The sequence below is a fragment of the Lytechinus pictus genome, chromosome 15 (genome assembly GCF_037042905.1).
Source record: "Lytechinus pictus isolate F3 Inbred chromosome 15, Lp3.0, whole genome shotgun sequence".
In the NCBI taxonomy this organism is placed as follows: domain Eukaryota; kingdom Metazoa; phylum Echinodermata; class Echinoidea; order Temnopleuroida; family Toxopneustidae; genus Lytechinus; species Lytechinus pictus.
This window is the reverse complement of record NC_087259.1, coordinates 12340329-12362050: the sequence shown is the minus strand read 5'-3', so window position 1 is coordinate 12362050 and position 21722 is coordinate 12340329. Positions and strand designations below refer to the sequence as shown.

At 37.8% G+C, this 21722-nt stretch overlaps 1 protein-coding gene across 7 annotated transcripts in view; it reads left to right on the top strand.

The window, feature by feature from the left end:
- LOC129278358 (amine oxidase [flavin-containing] A-like) overlaps positions 1 to 20874 on the top strand; it is a 28521-nt gene extending 7647 nt beyond the window's left edge. For 4 of the 7 annotated variants that reach the window (XM_064109947.1, XM_064109944.1, XM_064109946.1 and 1 more), the window contains 9 exons: positions 1960 to 2134; positions 5984 to 6098; positions 6874 to 7031; positions 7644 to 7827; positions 9395 to 9483; positions 10414 to 10587; positions 11284 to 11370; positions 15800 to 15897; positions 16617 to 20874. In XM_064109947.1, the coding sequence (XP_063966017.1) occupies positions 1960 to 2134; positions 5984 to 6098; positions 6874 to 7031; positions 7644 to 7827; positions 9395 to 9483; positions 10414 to 10587; positions 11284 to 11370; positions 15800 to 15897; positions 16617 to 16722 (1186 nt within the window). In that variant the 3' untranslated portion in view covers positions 16723 to 20874. The remainder of the gene's footprint in view (positions 1 to 1959; positions 2135 to 5983; positions 6099 to 6873; positions 7032 to 7643; positions 7828 to 9394; positions 9484 to 10413; positions 10588 to 11283; positions 11371 to 15799; positions 15898 to 16616) is intronic. The other 3 variants (XR_010295776.1, XR_010295775.1, XR_010295774.1) reach the window with 3 other exon arrangements.
- Positions 20875 to 21722: the final 848 nt, after the last annotated feature.

The following is a 21722-nucleotide window of genomic DNA, read 5'->3' as shown; positions in this document are numbered from 1 at the left end:
CCCACTTCTTCATCCAATCCCATTCCCGTTCGTGAAGCCATGTCTCTGATTACTTGACAAACATTTACAAGTACTGTTTACATAGTGATACCACAGTAATGTGAATTGGACTCAAGTATTATCTATTATTCAAATAAGTTTTTTAGTCATTTAATCCCTTTTCAGCCATTCAAATTGTAAATTTGGCATTTTCATTTGAATCTGGCATCTAGTTCCACTTGCAGCAATTTAAAAAACTCTTATTTGAAATATCCCTTTAAGCACTCACTGTACAGATTTAGTAATTGGATATTCTGAAAGATACTTGTGATAACAAAGAATGTATCCCATAATTTTCAGCCCATTCCATGAATGAGAAGGGGTATTACATGCCAGTCACCTTCGTAAGTAAGGAAAGCCCATGTAACATTGTGAAATAAACATTATTGAGAGAAGACATTAGATCTAGACATTAATGCTAATGGCTGAAAAAAAAATCAAATTTGATTTGTAACAACTGAATAAACATCCAACGACTGCTAGGCCTTTGTGATGTCGGAATGTTAGATGATACTCTTGTATAATTTCACATTATTGAACCATTACCAAATATTTAAGATAGACTTAACCCTAAAACCGCTGGGGGGGGGGATGAATCAACTCCCCTCGACATTTTTAGCGACCAAACCACTGTGCAAAATTTTTCAACTACGCCGCTTGCTGACTTTTTACTTAGAAGTCTTGCACATCTATTGAGACCAAATTTATGATGCTTGGGTGTGCGGTTGAAAAATTAGACAACATTACGTAAGTGCATGTTGGATCCAAAATTGCTCCAAAACATGATTTTGTGTACAAAGTCGATGTAAATTTAGTTTTCTCATCTTATTCATACAGATATGATTATTTTTACTTTCATCAGCTGGAATTTATTGATTTTAACTTAATTATGTTTAAAAAAGCTTCTATAAATTTGGTGAAAAATGAAGATATACAACAGGTACTTAAAAAAAGAAAGAAGAAATACAACAGGTCAAATAACAATGAAATGCACAAGAAATTCTAAAAACAATAAAATACATAAGAAATTCATTTTCAAACCAGGATTTTTAAAATTTTTAATTGCTACCAATCAGGGGCCGAGATCACCCCCAACACCCAAAATAGCCGTCCTGGTTAGGGTTAAAGCATTTCAAGGCATTTCACATGAAAACCTCAATAATAGACAATATGTCATGGACAAACGATGGTCTCCTCGATTCAGTTTTAATGTCACAATATTTTAATATTGTCATTATATTCTGCAGCTCTAGATGGAATGCATTCATCCCAGTTGGTACCGACGTACAGAAACGTTGTTAGTGCTAACAATGCACTTAACAGAGGCATTGTCACAACCGGTGATGTCTCACCAATGCCTAATGTTAGTACGTGTGACTTACATCTTGGATTAATTTTTGACATCACAATCAGAAAGATGTGACTTGGGACTATGTTTAAGTGCTCTGCGAGCCCTATAAACAACGTTTCTATGGGGGCGTCATGGTCAAGTGATTACGAATCTCGTCTTTCAATGAGAGGGACGTGGGTTCGGATCTCAGCCACGGCGTGTTTTCCTTCAGCAAGAAATTTATCCACATTGTGCTGCACTCAACCCAGGTGAGGTGAATGGGTACCCGGCAGGATCAATTCCTTGAATGTGCCTTTAGCAGCTGGAGCTACAGCAGGGTAATATACAGTGCCCCATTGAATAGGAAACTAGGTAAATCGGCTCCTCATAAATGCTATATATTATTATTATTATTATGTGGCCGATTCTGTTAATCCAAGTAATATGCATACATCAAGTCTGATCACTATCCAAGTGTATTTTGGGGGTCTGTTATAATCCATATATATACATCCAATTTTGATCGCCATTCAAGTGCAATATATTTGGTTGGTTGTAATCCCCAATATCTCTTGCAATGTTCTCCCCAGTGCCCAGCCTCTGATGCAGGCCTTAATCAAGGAGTTTGGGTTGGAGACGTATCCTCACTATGACAAAGGTTCCAAGCACTGGCAGCTCCCTGATGGGAAGATCAAGAAATACTCTGGATCCATTCCTCCGCTGGGCTACACCTCACTCGTCGACCTCCTGAGATACTTCAGAAAGGTGAGAATCAGGAGAGCTTTTCAATGACCAATCTGCTCTGAGCCAATCAGATGCAAGGATTTCAGTAGCTTGTAACAATTGTCAATGAAATTGTCTGACAGTTTGCTTCAAGCCATGCTCCCCCGGATATGATGTCATTATTGATAGAGGATAGATGTTTCTTGGAGTCGAAATGAGAGGATGTTTCACAAGAAAACATTTCACTGAGATGAAAATACCTAACTAAAGCATGTCCCAAAAATTATGATGTCCCAAAAATTATGATGGTACTTAATTTCTCTCTACAGATCCAATCGACACTGAATGACATGAAAGAACACGAGCATCTCTCTGAGAAGGCCCACAAATTTCTCTCCCCTACTAATGCTAAACCTGCCCGCTTCTATCTCCTCCCGAAGATCCACAAACCTGGCAACCCCGGTCGACCCATCCTCTCAGGAAATGGTTCCTCAACAGAGAACATCTCCCTTTTTGTTGATTACCACATTAAGCCCCTTGTCTCACGTGCACCCTCTTACATCCACGACACTCCAGACTTTCTCAGGAAACTAAATGACATCAAGGACCAGATACCCGAGACTGCGATCATCGGCACTTTCGATGTTTCTTCACTGTACACCAGCATTCCCCACGACGAAGGTATCCAAGCATCATGTGAAGCCTTGGCCGCCAGTGGCCATTCCAGTCCCCCCATATCCGATATCAAATCTCTGATGTCTCATGTACTAACAAAAAACAACTTCACATTCATGGGCAAGCACTACCTACAGATATTCGGTACAGCAATGGGCACCCGGATGGCTCCTTCATTCGCCTGTCTCTTCATGACCAAGCTGGAACAGCAGATGTTAGATTCAGCCCCCTGTCGCCCATGGATTTGGTGGCGTTACATAGACGACATTTTCTTCATCTGGACCAGGGATGAAGACAGCCTCCATACATTCATTGACCACATCAATTCCTTCCACAGGACCATCAAATTCACTTCTGATTTCTCCCAACAGGAAACCCACTTCCTTGATGTTACAGTCCAGAAAAAGTCTAATGGTATCACCACTACCCTATACTCTAAACCCACAGATACCCACCAGTACCTCCACTCATCCAGCTGCCACCCCTGTCACTGCAAAACCGGCATCGCTTACAGTCAAGCCCTCAGACTTCGCCGTATCTGCTCCGAGGACCCTGATTTTTCCTTCCATGCCAGGAATTTGCAGAAACATCTCTGTGCCAGGGGCCACGGGGCCAGGGCAGTCCAACTGTCAATTAACAAAGTTCGTTCTCTCCCCAGATCTGAAGTTCTCAAACCAAAAAGTGACAAGGAGACCACCGACAGAATACCGCTTGTGACCACCTTCCATCCCAATCTACCCCCTCTCCGCAAAATCCTGTTTGATAACCACCACATTTTACACACTTCTGATCGTCTCCAACAGGCCGTTCCCGATACTCCCCTTCTAGCATACCGACGCCCACCGAATCTCAGGGACCTCATTGTTCGTGCTGAAGTGCCCTCCCTCACTAACCATTCTTCTCCCATACAGCATGGCACCTTCAAATGCACCAGCAACAGGTGCATCATATGTGAAATACACCTTCACGAGGGCGATCCTTTCACCAGCAACTCTACCAGCCTGTCTCACCAAATCAAGGGCAACATCACATGCACTACCACTAATGTTGTATATCTCATCACTTGCAGAGTTTGTAGGGTACAATACATAGGGGAAACCAAGACCACACTCAAGAAACGATTCTACGGGCACAGATCCACCGTCAACACAGCAAAGCTGGACACTCCAGTTGGCCGCCATTTTAACCTCCCCAACCACTCCATCACTGACATGATGCTACAGGGCATCGAATCTTTAGGTACCCGTCCTGACTCAGTCCGTACTAGCAGGGAGAAGCTCTGGATGAGACGACTTCGCACCACCCAACCTCATGGCCTGAACATCCAAGAGGGGAACGACTGATTTTTCTTTCCTATCCACTTTCAATTTATATATACATATAATTTTTCCCCTCAGCTCTTTTGAATAGTTACATTATAGTTTCTTACTCTACTTTCCTCCCATATCTCATACAAGCTCAGCTCCAATTTTTCCTTCCTTATTCAGGCGATATAATAATTATTATATATATATATATATATATTTGTTTTTTCTCCACTCACCTCTTTTAGATTTACCACATTTGCTTATTTACATGTATACTATGGTTTCTTCATAATACACCCCCTCTCTTCTATAATTGCTTTTACCTTTTTAGGCAATTTGCTTCCTCTTTTTCACATATACAGGTTTTTTTTTTTTTTCCTACTATATAGTCTTATGTTTTTTTCCCGTCACACCTAGCGGATTACAATATCAGTTACACCATATGTGTATTTATATATTTTTTCATATACATTTCTTTTTTTGATATATTTATATACATATTACTTATAGATACATATTTACACTTACCTTCTTCTCTTAGTTTGTTTAATGCTTTATCATATATACATATGTCTTTTGCACATTATCAGTTGTTCCCCATTCTTTTTCTTTTTTTCCCCCACTCTTATGCACCAGTTTATTAAGCCTTTCTTTGTAACCTGTTTGACCCACCTCTCACTATATAATTCTCTTGTTTTTCATCCCATTATCACTGTTTTGTTCCAGATCCTGTTTGATGTTGCCTGCCTCATTATTTTAATCCCTCTTGGCTTGAGGTCTTTTACTGGCCTTACTTACACTAACTTCCCTTTGTGTCTGCCTACTCCTTTTCTTTCATCCCCTTCACTAACCTGATTGGTCTTCTCTACTCACTAATGCCCCTTTTGTCTCCTTGTTTCTAGTGTTGCTGTAGCTTGTTTGTGGTCTATATTATGGTTGTTCCACTTTATATGTTTGTCATTTTGCCTCCGACGAAGATTCTGCTAGGATCGAAAGCTTAGGCCCCTTTTTGACTTTCTGATGGTACTTATTGACAGTAATACAATTTTTTGGGGAGCCATTTCATCAAGCTGTTTGTAAGTTAAGAGTGACTTTGTGAACGACTGATGATCCTTTCTTGTGGTAAATGATATTCACCCTAAGATGTTCATTGGTGATTTTTTAGCACGTAAGAAAGGTTAACAAGTTATTTTTAAAAGTCGCTCTTAATCTACGAACAGCTTTATGAAATACCCGCCAGGTATCTGCAGACCTGGGGAGGATACCACCATGGAACAGTTTATTCCAAAGTTTCTATATCTTCAGGGTAAGGCTGCTGTTGGTCCGTCACAGCATATCCCGTTTCTCTATGCTTCTTTGATTTTAATGGGGGGGGGGGGTGTTTCACAAAGATTTAAGTATGACCTAGTTGCTGGCTTTATAAAAGGCATGACCGCATTGGTCAGATCATGCCAAGAGGACACGCACTACCGTGTAATTGATCAATAAGATGGCGTGTTGCATATGATGTACGCATCGGCATTTAAGTGCGACTCTTAAGTCATACTAAACTATTTGTGAAACACCCCCCATGCTCCTTCGAAAAGTGCCATATTTGTCCAGCCAGTCCTCTTTCCCTACATATACTTTGTCTGACATCCTTCATTGGTACTTAATGAAAGGTCTTCTTGAGGTCAACAAATGCAAAACACCATAACACTGTATTATCATAAATGCTGGATTAGACCTTTTCTCTGATTGTGGGGCTAGCCCGGTCCTGAGGGTACCAGAGTCAACAGAGATCGGGCTATAAATCTGATTCTTATCGTTGGACACCCCTTCACCAAGAATTCCCATAATAAATGTCATCATTTTCATTATCATCACCACTCATGATTTTCTGTATTTCCGTTCTAAATGCTGGTATCAGATGGACAAGCTTGCCGAGAAGGTGAACTTCAAGGACATTACTGCTACAGAGAACTGCTCTGAATGGGAGGATACCACCATGGAACAGTTTATTCCAAAGTTTCTATATCTTCAGGGTAAGGCTGCTGCTGGTCCGTCACAGCATATCCCGTTTCTCTATGCTTCTTGATTTTAAATAATATTGTTTTGAATAGATTGAGAAAAATCAGACAAACAAAACAGTGAAAATTTGATCAAAATCCGACAAGGAATAATAAAAATATGACATTTTGAATATTTGCATTATTTCGGTAAAACAGATGTTTGCATGTCATCATGCATATTTAATGAGCGAATTGATGATATGATAATTTAAGCCCACCTATTGGATATTCATGACGACATGCATTTAACTGTTTAACAAAATATTGATGAAATTTAAAATTCAATAAATTTCTTTATTAGCTATCAGATCTTGATGAAATTTTATAATTTTACCAATTGGCAAATGTTTCAGGAAGCATTTACAAAATATTTGTAAGGAGGTACAACTAAGGAGACGAGAGGAAAGTGGAAAATCAGAAGAAAGATTGTTGTCATACAGACATTCAAGGAAATTAAACAAGGAGTACTAAAGTTTCTAATAGACTATGACCAATCTTAATTTTTGGGGTACTTTCTCATGTTGTTTGAAATGCTAGTTCCAAGCGAACAACATCAGTGTTTTAAATCTTAACATTCTACTGTTGCCTACATCAGTCCAATAGAGTATCAATTTATTTGGCAACTCGAGTTCCAATTCCCCTGGATTGCAAACCCTCTACATTATAGCTCTAGCTTTTGTGGTGGTGGTGTTAGAAACGGCACAGTCCATAAAAAAGCTTTCATGAACCTTTGTCCCTTTTTTTTCAGGAGCAAAGGACATGGCCAGTACAATGATAGGGACATTCTGCGGGATGTCCCCCAATCTACTCTCAGTCCTCCAGTACATGTGCATGATCCGTAGCTGTGGCAGCTGGGAGAAGCACATCGGAGGAGAGGGAACTGGACGAATGGATCTTAAATTCAAGGTAGGCAATAGAGCTGTATCTACTTGTCCAATAACAGATGGTCTAATTTTCAGATCATCCGATGCCACCATGGCTAACCCTTGGTCTACTGTCATTTTGGACAACCTAATTGATCGTCCTGACTTGAGGGAGACTAAGGAGGATATCTTGAAGAAGTCCTTGATACAGGAGACTCTAACCTACCCCCATATCTTCTCTTCGGTTCTTTACTGACCATCCTAGTACCAAAGTGGACTAAAAACTTCAAGAGCTTCTTGTAACAGGACCTTTTACAGAACTTTGTTTACAGTATCATAATTCAGAACTCTCATGGACTTTTATTTGAACTTTGTCTTGACCTTATTATTTTTAATGGATTCCCCTCATTATGGATTTAAACTAAGATGTGCTACAGGGGAACTTAAGTTAATTTTCCATATGTCTAAATGTTCACCAAGCCTAACCATTTTTTTAAATATCAGATTATGCAATATTTTTGTGGTCCCAGACGATTTGATTAGTGACCTGTATTTTACCTCTTTGTTTCGTAAATCAATCATCCGACTCTAAAACTTGTAATGAATGAATGAATGAATAAATAAATTTGAATAAATGACCATCATTTTCTTCCAGGGTGGTTGCCAGCGGCTTGGTGAGAGGCTGTATGAGAAGGTTGGCAGTGATAGGGTCACGATAGGCGATGCGGTGACACGTATTGAGCAGACTGCTGACAAGACCAAGGCCACGGTCAAGACCAAGTCAGGCCGGACATTGGAGGCAAAGGTGGTCATCATGGCCATCCCATCTAGAGATATATGTGAGTTCATATCATTACTTTTGCCAGACTAAAGTCACGGTTTTATGAAGTCCCTTTAGAAGTGTCTAAAAACATTGAATGGTACATGATACGCACTGTACAAGAACTGAAAACTGAATATTTTTATTATTGCTAGAAATATTATTATGATCATCATCTTTATCATTAATATTATCATCATCATAATCATCATCATTACGTAATAGTGTGGGCATTGTAGACCACAATCTAGTGGTTCTGACTCTTGCCTTACATTTAGTGCGTTGTGGATTTGAATCCAGCCCTGGCATGTTTTCTTCAGCAATATATTTACCCACATTATACTGCACTCAACCCAGGTTAAGGCCTGGTCACACCGCCAGTACTTTGCTAGACCGTTCCTGGAATCATCACCGCTCGTTACCGTTTAACAGAAGTTGGCCCGTGATAAGGCTACGCCGTTTACGCTCGGCCACCACCAAAATTTTTGAGCTGCACAAAATATTGCGAGCGGTCAGAGCAGGCAAGTTTTCCGTTCCGGCAAAGTTCACCACATCTCCAACAACGCCCAGTCAAAGTTTGGCACCGCTAGATACATATTCGTGAACGCATGGGTCCGTTAGAACAATGCAGAAATCTTGAACGCTGGACCACTGCTGCCTCGCCAGCTTTGCCCGGGTGGTGATTAAACGTTGCACAAACTTTGGTGGAGCGGTTGTGTTTTATGAGCAGACACAGGATTGCTGGAATGGTGTCAGGCGTTGAAGCAGCGATCCAATGCGGTGCTGAACTTTGGTTTGGCGTTAGTATGGAGGTGTCGAAGCGGGACCAGCATTTGGCTCTAAATACGGGGAGAAATGGACCGGGAGCCCATTTGGAATCTATCAGAACTTCTATCAAAGAGATCCGTTCAGCTCCATAGTCAAAAGCGGTATGCCGCTAAATCAACTTTAAATCCCCGCTGAGCCAACGCCCGCATGCGAAGAACGTCGCTCTATCAACGCTCGCATCAGCACTAAACCAATGCTCGCTACCGTTTGCTACCGTTTAACCTACGCTAAAGCAACGCCGGCTTCAGCGGTGCACCGCTAAGGCAATGCCCGTGTTTTTTTTATTTTCCCCCATTTTGTTCGCGGTGACGAGCGTTGTCGAAATTTGGCCCCCTCTCCCTACCATTCAAGGAACGCTCCAACAAAGTTCGGGCAGTGGGACCAGGCCTTTAGATGAATGGTACCCGTCGGGATATTTTCCTTGAATTCACCGAGTACTGGAAATGGCAACTGGAGCTACAGCTGAGATGATAATACTTGCATTCCTCGGAATAGATTATTTCTAGATAGATTGCACTAAACAAGTACCGAGTTTCATTATCATTATTATTCTTATTATTATCATCATGTGACCAGCTATCTAATAATACAGCATTTCACACTGCAAGATGATGTATATCTGAAATACCAGAACATCTTGAATAGGGTCAGAAATGATTGAATTTATTTTATTTGATGAGCTATTTTATCTATTTGGTCAATGGAATTAACTGTCGATTGTTTCTCTCATTGAACTCACCCCTCCCCCCTTTCAACAGGCAAGATGGAGCTCTCCCCGCCCCTCGAAGTACCCCGTAAGCTTCCTTTTGGTGATTATGGAGTGCATTTTATTGTTACATACAAGAAGGTAAATCATCAGATTTTTGCTATTAACTCTTTGTCCGCTACAGACAACATCCCTCCTGCACCACATTGATTTCCACCTCAACAGTGGTTTTGCATGGACTTTGCTACTTCAGCTCACAATAATAGCTTTTGATTGGTTAATTGTAAAGAAAAGCTTTGTGTGAACACAGTACAATGCGAAGCACACATCACTATTGTGTATGTGTGTATGAACAATAGACTTCATGCACTCTGTGTGTATTGTGAATAGAAAGTGACTTTAGTCGAACTTGGCAGTCTGCTGTATGTGACTCTAGTCGAACAAAGCGGGCTAGGAGTTAATGAAAAAATAGGATTTTAATGTAGTTTATAGTTTAAGTTATTCTATTTTCATGTTGCTATTGTTCTCTGCAAAGTATATGGAAATTTCCCAAGTGAAAAATATTCAATTGAATATGAATATCCATTGATTTCTTTCTTTGATCACAAATATCATTAACGTTAAAGGGCCTCCACACACCTGTACGAGTGGTCCACAATCTGAATTTCAAACAAATCATATTTTGCTTATTTTCTGAAAATGTGAATGAAAAGTATCTTTTTATTTCAGGTCCAAGCCTTTATTGTGGAGTAAAGTCCAAATTGGTTTCAAATCGTTGCCAATCGTTCAACTGCTATGACATAATTTCAACTAGATATCCAATTCACTTTTGTTCTAATGATGATGGTACCACAGTCACAGATTTGAACATAAGTGTCTGTTCAATGATTATTGAACCTTGCACAGTATTATGTTCCACGTCTTAATATTTGCATCAAGTTTTACTATGTCTTATTCAAGCATGTAAATATTCGCATCAAGTTTTACTATGTTTTATTCCCAAATTTGGTCGCGGACTAATCGTAAGGTGTGCGGCTGCTTTATTATTACCTTTCCCCTCCCATTTTGCAGAGTTTCTGGAGAAACCAGAAAATGGCTGGAGAGTTCTTGAGCATGGCTGGTACGCTCGGAAGCTTTAAAGATGAGAAGGAATTTCCATTGATTGCTTTCTTTGATCACACCTCTGCTAATGGAAACCCGGCCCTCATGGGTTTGTTTTCCGCACCGTGCTTTGCCAAGATGACTGTAAGTGCCCTAAAAATATTACAAATTCAACCTACACTATGCATTGAAAATAACAGAATAATTGTTTAAAACTGCAAATTTATAACGATTCTTTACAATTTTGCTATTAACATACTTGATTACTAAATGTTGTATCTCATATTTTTGTCTTCATATTATGAACATGAATGAAAATTAATGATTGTTGCCAATTTTGAGGAGCAAAAGCAGATTAATCGTCACACTGTAAAAGCTGTTTAGCTTATGCATTAAAGGGGTCACTTACCCTGACCCTGTTGTCAGGTAAATTTTCAGAAAAATTAGGGGACCTATCAATGAATATATGATAAAAGTGATTAGACGGATAATAGAGTTACAGATTTTATTTATTTATTCATGTTTTTTTTCTTACAACGGGGTTGTCTCCTCAGTCATTTTAGATATTAAGTTATCTTTTATCCTTATCTCTCTAGAAAGAGATTTTTAACATTTTTATTCTGTTTATCACACAATTGGACCACAATCACTAGCTGGTCCATGGTTCTGAAGGCAGTCCCAAGCATGCTTCCATTTTAACAATTGCAAGTTGCAAGAAATGTAGAGAAATGTAGAGAATAAGGTTAAAGAAAGAATAATCATTTAGAATGATAAACCTGATATTGTGTTGTTTTTAACCATTCACACACATGTATGTAAATGATTATTTTGTTTATGTAGAGTGATGAGAGGAAGACCATAGCCCTTAACACCTTAGCCAGTGTGTTGGGAGATGAAGCGAGGGATATCATTGAATACAGAGATGAGGTGAGTATCCAACCAACTATCAGAGGACCTACAATGGTACCTTTCCATCATAGAATCTGCTAACTTGGTTCAACATGTCATCGGAGCTACCCATAATATGGGTCACACTTTGGACCTTGTAATGACCAGAGATGAGAGTAATCATCAAGGACAATCCTCTGCAGACATCTGTCCTACCCGTCGTGACTGCATAATTGAAGACATTGTCATTCATCATAGTCTCATGTCTGATCATCACTGCATCCGGTTTGTACTCAGGTATCCTCGGCAGGTGGTGAAGAAAGTTAAGCGGACTTTCAGGAACTTCAAGGAGATGGACATCGAAGGATTTAGTGAGGCACTGATTGACAAACTCAATGACTTGTCCTCGGCTGGTGATGTCGATTCAGTTCTTACTGCGTATAACACATCTGTAGCAGCCTGCGTTGATGAGTTTGCTCCTCAAAAATCATGTCTCCGCTCCACAAGGGTTCGCAATCCTTGGTTCAATGAGGAAATCCTTACTGCGCGTCGAGAAAGAAGACGGATTGAACGGAAATGGATCAAAAGTTCTTCTGACACTGATCACACAGCTTTTAAGCTAGCTAACAAGCATGTTAACGACCTAATAGTTGAGGCTAAGCAAAAATACTATACAGAGTTACTCTGTAAAGCTAATGTCAAAACAGTTTTTAAAGTTGTTAATAATCTGCTCCACAAGAATGTTAAGTTTCTCCCTGTGTATGATAATCCTCTTGATCTAGCAAATCGTTTTTCTTTGTTCTTTGTCAAGAAGGTAAGTGATATCCGCAACAATGTCACAAATACACCTGAACCAAGAAGTGTAGATAATCAAGAAGTCAGTTCTTTTCATGAAAGTATGTTGAATTGTTTTGAGGTTGTCAGTGAGGATAATATCAAACGCATTGTGAGCAATATGTCAAATGCCACTTCTTTAACAGATTCTCAACCTACTTGGCTTTGGAAAAAAACTTGTCAATTGCAATATTTCTGCTCTGACCTCTATTGTAAACAGCTCATTATCATCGGGTACATTTCCAGATGATGTTCATCAGGCTATAGTAACACCAATAATCAAGAAAAACAATCTGAATAAAGACACATTATGTAATTATAGGCCTGTAAGTAATATTTCACATATTGCTAAAGTGATAGAAAAGGTAGTATCAATTCAACTAACAGAACACGTAAATGATAATGGCTTATACGATCCAATGCAGTCAGCATATAGATCCTATTTCAGCACTGAGACAGCCCTTTTGAAATTGCAGAATGATGTTCTGTCATTTTTCGATCAGCATAAGTGTGTTTTCTTAGTCTCATTGGACCTAAGTGCAGCTTTTGATACTGTGGATCATACGATATTACTGAATCGCTTAAAATCTCGATTTCACATATCTGGTCTAGCTCTTAAATGGTTTGAGTCTTACCTGACTGGTTGGTCATCTAGGGTAAGCATAGCCGGAGAGTTGTCTGACCCGTGGGTCACTGAGTTTGGGGTACCCCAAGGGTCAGTTCTCGGGCCGATTCTGTTTAGTTTGTATATCACTCCCATCTCTGACATTATTAATAAACATGGTCTACAGTATATTTGTTATGCAGATGATATACAACTGTATTGTTCCTTTGACCCGCGCTCTTTTGAAAATGTAAATGAAACACTTGAGAAAACCTCTCTTTGTATTTCTGAAATAAGTAGGTGGATGTCATCTAATTATCTCCAGCTGAATAATAGCAAAACTCAATTCATAGCTCTCTGTTCTTCTGCCCGCCATCTGCAATCAATATCACATATCCAGCTTAATGTTAATGGTCAATGCATCCCCTTCTCCACTAAAACTACTGTTCTTGGAGTATGCATTGATAACATGTTCACACTGTCTGCTCAAGTAAATCAGGTTGTCCGTAAATGTAATTATCATCTCAGCAACTTGTGGAGGATTCGTAGATTCATTGATCTTAAAACATGTCACCATGCTGTGCGAGCACTTATTCTTTCTTGGTTAGATTACTGCAATAGTTTATATACTGTTTTGTCAGCTAGGGATAGAAGAAAACTTGAGGTTATTCAGAATCGTGCCGCTCGATTAATTTTTGGCTTTGGATCCCGAACTCATACTACACCCCTATTTAAGGAACTCCACTGGCTACCTCTATTCCAACGTATTCAGTTTAAAGTCTGTTTATATGTATACAAAACTCTGAATCAATTGGCACCTGAATATCTTAACAATACCATCAAATTATACACACCCTCTCGTAATCTTCGTTCAATCACTGACACATGCAGACTTTGCATTCCCTTGTCAAAACTCTCCTCTGCCGAAAAACGTTTTGCTGTAGCAGCTGCCAAGACTTGGAATGCTATCCCTCTTTCTATAAGAAATGATTCCAGTGTTCTTGGCTTCAAATCTTCCCTTTTTCCTCAATAATTAATTTCCCTTTTTATCTTGAATATTAAATTATTATTCATGTTAAATTATTCATACATTGTACGCGCTATGGTACTTTTTGTTTTTAGCGCCTCTAAATATCCATTATTATTATTATTATTATATTATTACTGTAATTATTGATGCAATTAAGTATTTTGAATAGTCATTGACTTCATAACCAGTATGTTGGGAGATAAAGCAAGGGATATCATTGAATACAGAGATGAGGTGAGTATCCAACCAACTATCAGAGGGCCTACAATGGTACTTTGAGGTTCACTGTAATTATTGATGCAATTACTTTTGAATAGTCATTAACTTTTAGCCAGTATGTTGGGAGATAAAGCAAGGGATATCATTGAATACAGAGATGAGGTGAGTATCCAACCAACTATCAGAGGGCCTACAATGGTACCTTGAGGTACACTGTAATTATTGATGCAATTACTTTTGAATAGTCATTGACTTCATAACCTGTGTGTTTGGAGATGAAGCAAGGGACATTATTGAATACACAGATGAGGTGAGTACCCAACCAACCATGAGAGGGCCTACAACCATACCTTGAGGTACACCTTCACTATTTAGATAGTCATTGACTGTTAGCCAATTGCTGATTTCGTGTTCGGTGTTGGTGTTGAGAGCGCAAAAGGGCTACTGAACCGAGCTCTAGAGGAATCATAATGATCGCGTTATCGATAGCCTATGACGTCACGCCTCTGCGCTGTGCTGCTGATCATCTCAACTTTACGCGAGAACTTCTCAATGACGAAAGTGAAGTGGGGGAGAAATCACAGTAGATTCTCATCGTACAGAATGCAAAGGCTAAAATCACTTCCAGAATCTGAAAGAGTAAACATTATTGTCCATTAAATTGTGCAAGGCTGTAATGATTTGCACTCATTTTATGGGGATGCTTCATCCTGTTCGTTGCCTGTTTGTGGGCTTCAAATCACCAACACCAACATCGAACTTGAAATCACGATTTTCCCAATCCCTGGGGCCTAGTGTTGGTGAATGGGGAAATTACAAGTAGGTCGTCAACACTCTACATTCAACAACAGTGCTCGACTCGAACTGCTGGAAATACGACATATTTCCTGAGGTCAATTCTAACACCAGCATCATTTCAAGTATGGTTTTGTGGCTGGTGTTGGTGTTGTCACAACACCAGAATTCAACACGGTACTTGGAATCACCCAATGTGATTGATTGGTGGTGATTTTTTTACCTGATTGCTAAGAAAGCATGAATGCTTGTAAGCAAGCAACCAGAGGACGGACGGCTTAAGGTCCCCTCCGAAGGACCTGGTACTGAGGATTAATGCCTTACCAAAGGGCACTAGCGCACCAAGTGGGAATCAAACCCGGGTCACCGGAATACGAGTCCCCCGCTCTACCGACTGAGCTATCGCGCCTCCATGTGGTGGGAGATGAAGCAATGGATATCATGAATACCAAGATCAGTTGAGTTTCATGCACTCACTTGCATATATTCGAGCAGCGAATGTATTATTCAGCAAGGGGATGATCTATTGTGCCATATTTCCACTTGAATAGCATAATGTCATTTATCAATGGCCATGGATGCATTCCACTATAGGTCGTAAGAAGGTACCTTTACATCCTCCTTGGAGACTAAAACATAAGTAAAGGCCATTATGATCTAACAAAACATTGTCATCAATTCCTTGAAATAATATCAGGTTGCGATTATTTCAACGAAATATTAAAGTAATTCAAGGGGAAAATGACCTGCCAATATCTTACTTTTATTTGTGCCATCATTTAATCATAAATTCTCTTTCAGGTATAGTAGATGGTGGAAGTGAACTGTTATGTTGCTTGTTTTTTCTTTTTGGTACATTTCCAAAAATATAAAAACCCCTTCTTAAACATTTATACATGTGAATACTTTATATACATATACCAATGAATTTCCATTTATGTCAAGATCAAATAAATCATCTTGTGTTCTTTGCTTCCTTTCTGTAGTCTTGGAATCGACAGGCTGCTGGAGAAGAACCTGTTAAGATGAGAGCTGGTGTCAAGTTCTCGGAGGTGATGGCTTCCTTGGCGAGACCTCACGGCTGGTAGTTATTAAAATTATCGAAATTACCATAGCATTTGCACCGGAAATACCAGGTCCCAGTAGTCAACGGGTTAATCACTTGGATTTCTATCCTAAAATACAGAGTTGGATTCCTGGATTGACAAAATAGAGGTTTTATATTGGGGTGGGGGAGGGGTTCGGGAGCGGGTGGGGGGGGGGTGGTCACTCGACCCCAAAAGTTTTATTACCACGAGAAAAAAATTAAAAAATGATGCAGACAAAAAAGGGTAAAGTGAATAGTATTTTTTTAATTTTATGGTAAACTTTACCACAAATTCCATTTTCATTGTAAAATTGTCAAATTTTTTGCATGATTGCTTGTGGTTTAAATTTTTTGCCCCATATGCTCAAAATGTCTGGCTCATTAGGCCACTGAAAGGAGCAACCAAGTTTTTAGTAGATATATAACTTACAACTTCAAAGTTCAGAGATCAAAGATCATTATAACATTGGAAATGGCTCCTTGCAACAATCTGAACACTACCAGACAAACATGCATGCATCTTGGAGCGTGAATGAGCTGAGCAGATTTTGGAAGCGATAAGGTCAGTATCAGAGGCCAGAGGTCCGTAGTCATTGTATACATGACAATATTTCAAATTTTGATGACTTAACTTGGGTCATAATGTAAATATATTAAAGCAAAACAATTTAAAAATCCCTCTATTGTTTTGTTTTTATGATCATTTTTTTCTTCAGTATTCATTTTGCTGGCGAGGAGACAGGAACCGTTTGGTTAGGGATGATGGAGGCGGCTGCAGAGGCATCCACCAGAGTTGTGAAGGAAGTTATGGCAGTTCTTTAACAGCATTCCAAAACCATTCAAGGGATGGAGATCGTAATGATAGTGACATGCTAATTACATGGTACTGACTTGGTAATTGCATAACAGTGCCAGGGTAATCACATGACAGTTACAACTGGTAATCACATGATGACATGATGATCACGTGATAGTAATGTGGTAATCACATGATAATGACGTAAATATCACATGCCAGTTACATGGTAATCAAATCGTCGGTGGTCATTCGAACTGTCGAAACTGATTTAGAGAAAATAAACTTTCAAAGTTTACAATAATTTCCACAATTTCTCCCCAGCCTTCCAAGATTTTCATTGCTAAATAAACACGTTAGTAAAAAAGACCAAGGCAATTGCTTGTCCTTGATATTTTTTTTTTACACAACCAATAATCAGAGAAAATAGAGATACAGGCTTGTAATTCCAGTTTGAGTGGTTTAGAGTTTCTGTGCACGAAAACACCGAAGGAAACACAATGCTGACCATAATTTCAAGATGTGCGATCAGCAAACTATTGCTTCATGTGCAATGTCAATGCATTCAGAAATGATGGTTTCCTAACTGGTATTTGCATATTAAGTGCATGCAGCTGTTGCTTTTCATTGCTAGTAGTGCACCTTTCCAAAGGGATTTTTGCAGTTTAGCAAGAATACAGGACAGAATTACAAATGGACCCCATGTACCTCACATGTAAGAGTGCAATCTAATTGGAAGATACGATTCTATATTCTGTACTCCGGCTCTGGTCCAAAGTTATGTTTTAACTATGGAGAGCCAAGTGTGACATTAATCTTTCAAATCATGTATAACTAACTGTCTATCAATAATACCTCAAAACGATTCTTCACCTTTAAAGGATGTGGAAAGAACATAATCAACAAAAGAAACATTGTTAAAGAAGTTGACACTTTTGGCTTTCCATACTTTGAACAATTTGAGTAACTTAGAACATGGCTTGAAACTAGACTTTAATATGACCCATAATGGTCTCCAGAGAAGTACTTCATCAAAATTTTTCATCCAACAAGTTTTCTGATCTGACAACTTTCCTTGATTTTGATCGGCTGAGAAGCACAGTCCTTATGGCTATGGTAACTGTCGGATAAAACAGGACTTGTCAGATAAAACGTCCGACAATTCCCAATTTATCCAACAGTAACCGTAATATTGCTGCTTCTCAGCCAATCAAAATCAAGGAAAGTTGTCAGATTTGAGAACTTGTCGCAAAAAACAGTTGCAACGCTGTCCGGTTCTTCCCCAGATCATCCAGCCTTTGTGTAGTATGGCAATTTGACGATTTCCATTTAGCGTGCTCAGGGGAATGATCCTGCCAATCTTTTGACATTTAACCCGTCCCATTTTGTGGTAATATTGATAAGTATCAATATGTTGTGATCAAATTTGATAAGTATTGTACTGGGTGGGTGTGTAGTATACATGAAATTGTTCCAATTTATACAGTACTCATTCATATGAACATACATGTTTGTGAAGAGAGATGGTTTCATACGCAATGTTATTGACGTTTGATAATGTTATCAATATACATTTATTTTTGAAGCACAAAAGAACATCTAAATGGATTTTTAAGCATAATCAAAGATTTGTTGAAAAGTACTTTTTTACCTTTCTTTTTATTATAGCGATTCCTTTATAATGCGTATGAAAAATGAAAAAAAACCATTGAAATGTGTGCTTGTGTGCTTTAAAAAAAAAAAAAAAAAAGCTTTTGAAAAAGAGTTATTCTCAATCATGGACATTGCACACTACATTCCGAGAGATTTTTTTATGACGATCATTTTTGTCTTATGATATTTCATAATTTCTATGTCCTGTAATGTTGAATTTCAAAACACATATAAACAAAATATGATAAATCATGAAGACTCTGATGTTATAAAATCCATAATCATGATTTTCAAATTTAAATTAACAATACAGAGACTATTTCATTATTCAAGTTAATTGCAAGACCAACCTTGGTCTTCGGTACCTGCGATAAAAATATAAATTGGTATTTGAATACTGATTTAGTTTTGTGAATGTTTATATCTTATTATTTTTTTTTGCAGTTCAGCGAATAGTGACTTCAATGTTCTTTTCTCTAAATTGTGATTTTGAAAGATATGAATTTGTGTGTGAATATGAATATAAATGATACATGATTAAGTTTTTCATTTATGGCCCGTAATATTTGATATTACATGTTTTCAATCTGTAACAGAACATGTATAAATGTTGTGTTTTCAGGTTCAACTCTTACCAACTCCTACTGTATATGATGTAAATTCATCACACAACTCATCTCTCTTTTTTCGTTGTGAGACAGAAGTGTGTTTCTAAATTGTTCATTATTTGAGTATATTGTACAATACATGTACATAACTTGTCCATGATTTCTCTTTGGCGTTGTTTTTGTCTTATTCAAGAATTCAACTTTTTAAATTTCTTACCTATTGCTTATAAATATTCATATACATACAGCATGGATTGTAAAAGAGAAATAAATAATGAGATAAACCAAATATGAAAGTGGTGCCAGATCAGGCAAGGTGTTCTTGATATTCACTAAATGTGCTTTATTGTATGAAGGAACATCCAACTCAGGAAGTGATGTGTATTGTCACAAAGGTTCTTTAGCTACATTGTGTCCCACAAAAAAGAAAACCAGGGTTCCCAGTTATACTCAATATAGCCAAATGATTTACAGTCTTTATGCATAGATGACCAGGAAGAGTTTGAAACCTCAATTTCAAAACAAAGTTGGGCAGAAAAATTGTTCAAAATTTGTTAAGGATGTGAATTGAATTGAATTTATTAGAACGTCACTGGCATTCGCCAATATTTTGTTCAAAACAAGAAGTACAAAATAATACAAAACTAATGTACAATTCAAGGAATATAAGGATGTGACAACCTTGGGTAAAAAAGGGATGGCTCATTTGCATATCGTTTGTATTCTTTATTACGTTTCTTTCACAAATCTCTAAAATGCAATTAGATGCAGATTCACGTGTGAGTTTCCTTGTAAATTGTATCTGACAGTTCTCAGTATTCATTGATTTGACTCTTCAATGCATGAAAATTTTTTTTAAAGTATTTGGTCTTGAATGAAAGAAGAGTTATTATTCTTTACTGTCTATTAATGTTAAATCTAGGATCAAAATATTTTTCATAATTATGATATCTAGCTCTAAGATAAGTTTTTTTTTTTGTGAGATGCACTGTATAGTGTTTTTTAATATAAATTCATTACTGATTCCTAACAGTATCAAATAAAAGAGGAATATTTTAACTAGTTTGTTTTTTGCTTGTAATATGGACAATTTATTCTGATGTATCCTGTCATAGATCTAGAGGTAAAAGTTCTTTATGTTTGTTTGTTTTTTCAATCGATGATCTTATCCTCAGCCAAGGTCAAATCCACAGATTGCAAAGGCAATATCAGGTATCAACTGTAAAGTTTATGTTATCACAAAATCATTCGAAAGTTTTCACATTCTCTGAAGGTTTTGAAAATGTTATAAAATTTGTGTCACCTTCCATGAAGTTGAATGAAAGTCTTTCAAAAGTATGAAAACAGATCATGTGTATAATTATTGCCTGTTGCTACATGTATGCAATCAGGAAAAGATAATTTTGTTGATTCTTGAGACAAGACTAAAGATGCAGCAGTTTGTAATACATGAATGCTATAGGCTGTTGAATTAATGAAGTAATTACAAAATGGCTTATTGCCATAGAATAGTTTTCATGATTGGACTATTTCATGATGAAATATACATGTATTCTGATTCAATAGTCAATATCATGTTTTTTTTTCTTAAATTCAGTTTCACTTTTGTGAGACATATTGATAATACAGTATTGCAGAGCATTTATTTGTTACTGAATCACAACTCTCTACTTTGAATGTTGAGCCATTTGAAAAGTTCTATTTGATCATTGAATGATTAAACAAATGAAGTACTATGTTATGATAGAGGAATTTTACATTGTCAAAACAGGACTCCATGGTATTCTGTAAAGATACATGTCAACTCATTTGATTATTGTATACCTCTGATGTGTGACAGATTTTCTTCATGCAAATTTTTATTTTTCTACCAAATTGTAAAAATAAATCAATTAATATCATCAAATGAAATAATTATCTCTCGTGTGTCTTTGTTTTTATTATTAGGTATAAGTAACAATAGTAACAATGTAAACAATGTCATGTTTGAAGCCTTTGCAGAGCGAGTGCTCAAAAGGCATTTATGTTCAGGGTCCATGCTGGTCAGAGAGTTTCTTGCAAGTATAAAGGGAAATTCCCCTAAACACGTAGCTCTCCTAGCGAAATAGATACCCTTTATTCATTATTTTAGTGTTTTTGACACCCTTAATACGTTACATACGTAACATGCCCTATCTTGAAAAAGACATCCCCTTTACATTTTTTTTGGGTCTGGCATGGTATCCACTCGTCAATGTAAGCGCCCCCACCCCCCCCCCCCCCCCCGGGGAAATTCAAAATACTAAAAGATGCGGAAATACAGGCAATGTTGGAATCTTCTCTAAATGATGGAAAAACACTTTAATATTCAAGATAAATGTTTATTAAAAGTACATTTGATTTTTTGGCCCTGAAAGCATTGCACAGAGATCAAATGAATGTACAAAACTAACAATTTCCTGCTTTGGAAATTCAGTGAATATAAAGGTAATGGATATGTCTAATATGCAATTTGCATGATCCATCAATTATGTTGCTCTGTAAGCTTTATCAATGGAATCAAATAATGAATTTTAAATTTGATTTCACCCCTTTAATTTTTATAAATTCTGAAGATTTTTTCAAACTTTATTTCATCTGTAAGCTTATTCAGTGAAAGATTATTTATTTATAATTGTGGCAGAACACATTTTGTAATGATTCCCTCAGCACAGGGCATAAGTGCATGGGTGCCGGCTAACTCTGCCCCGCTGAAAATTAAGTACATGAGAGGTTTATGGTAGGAG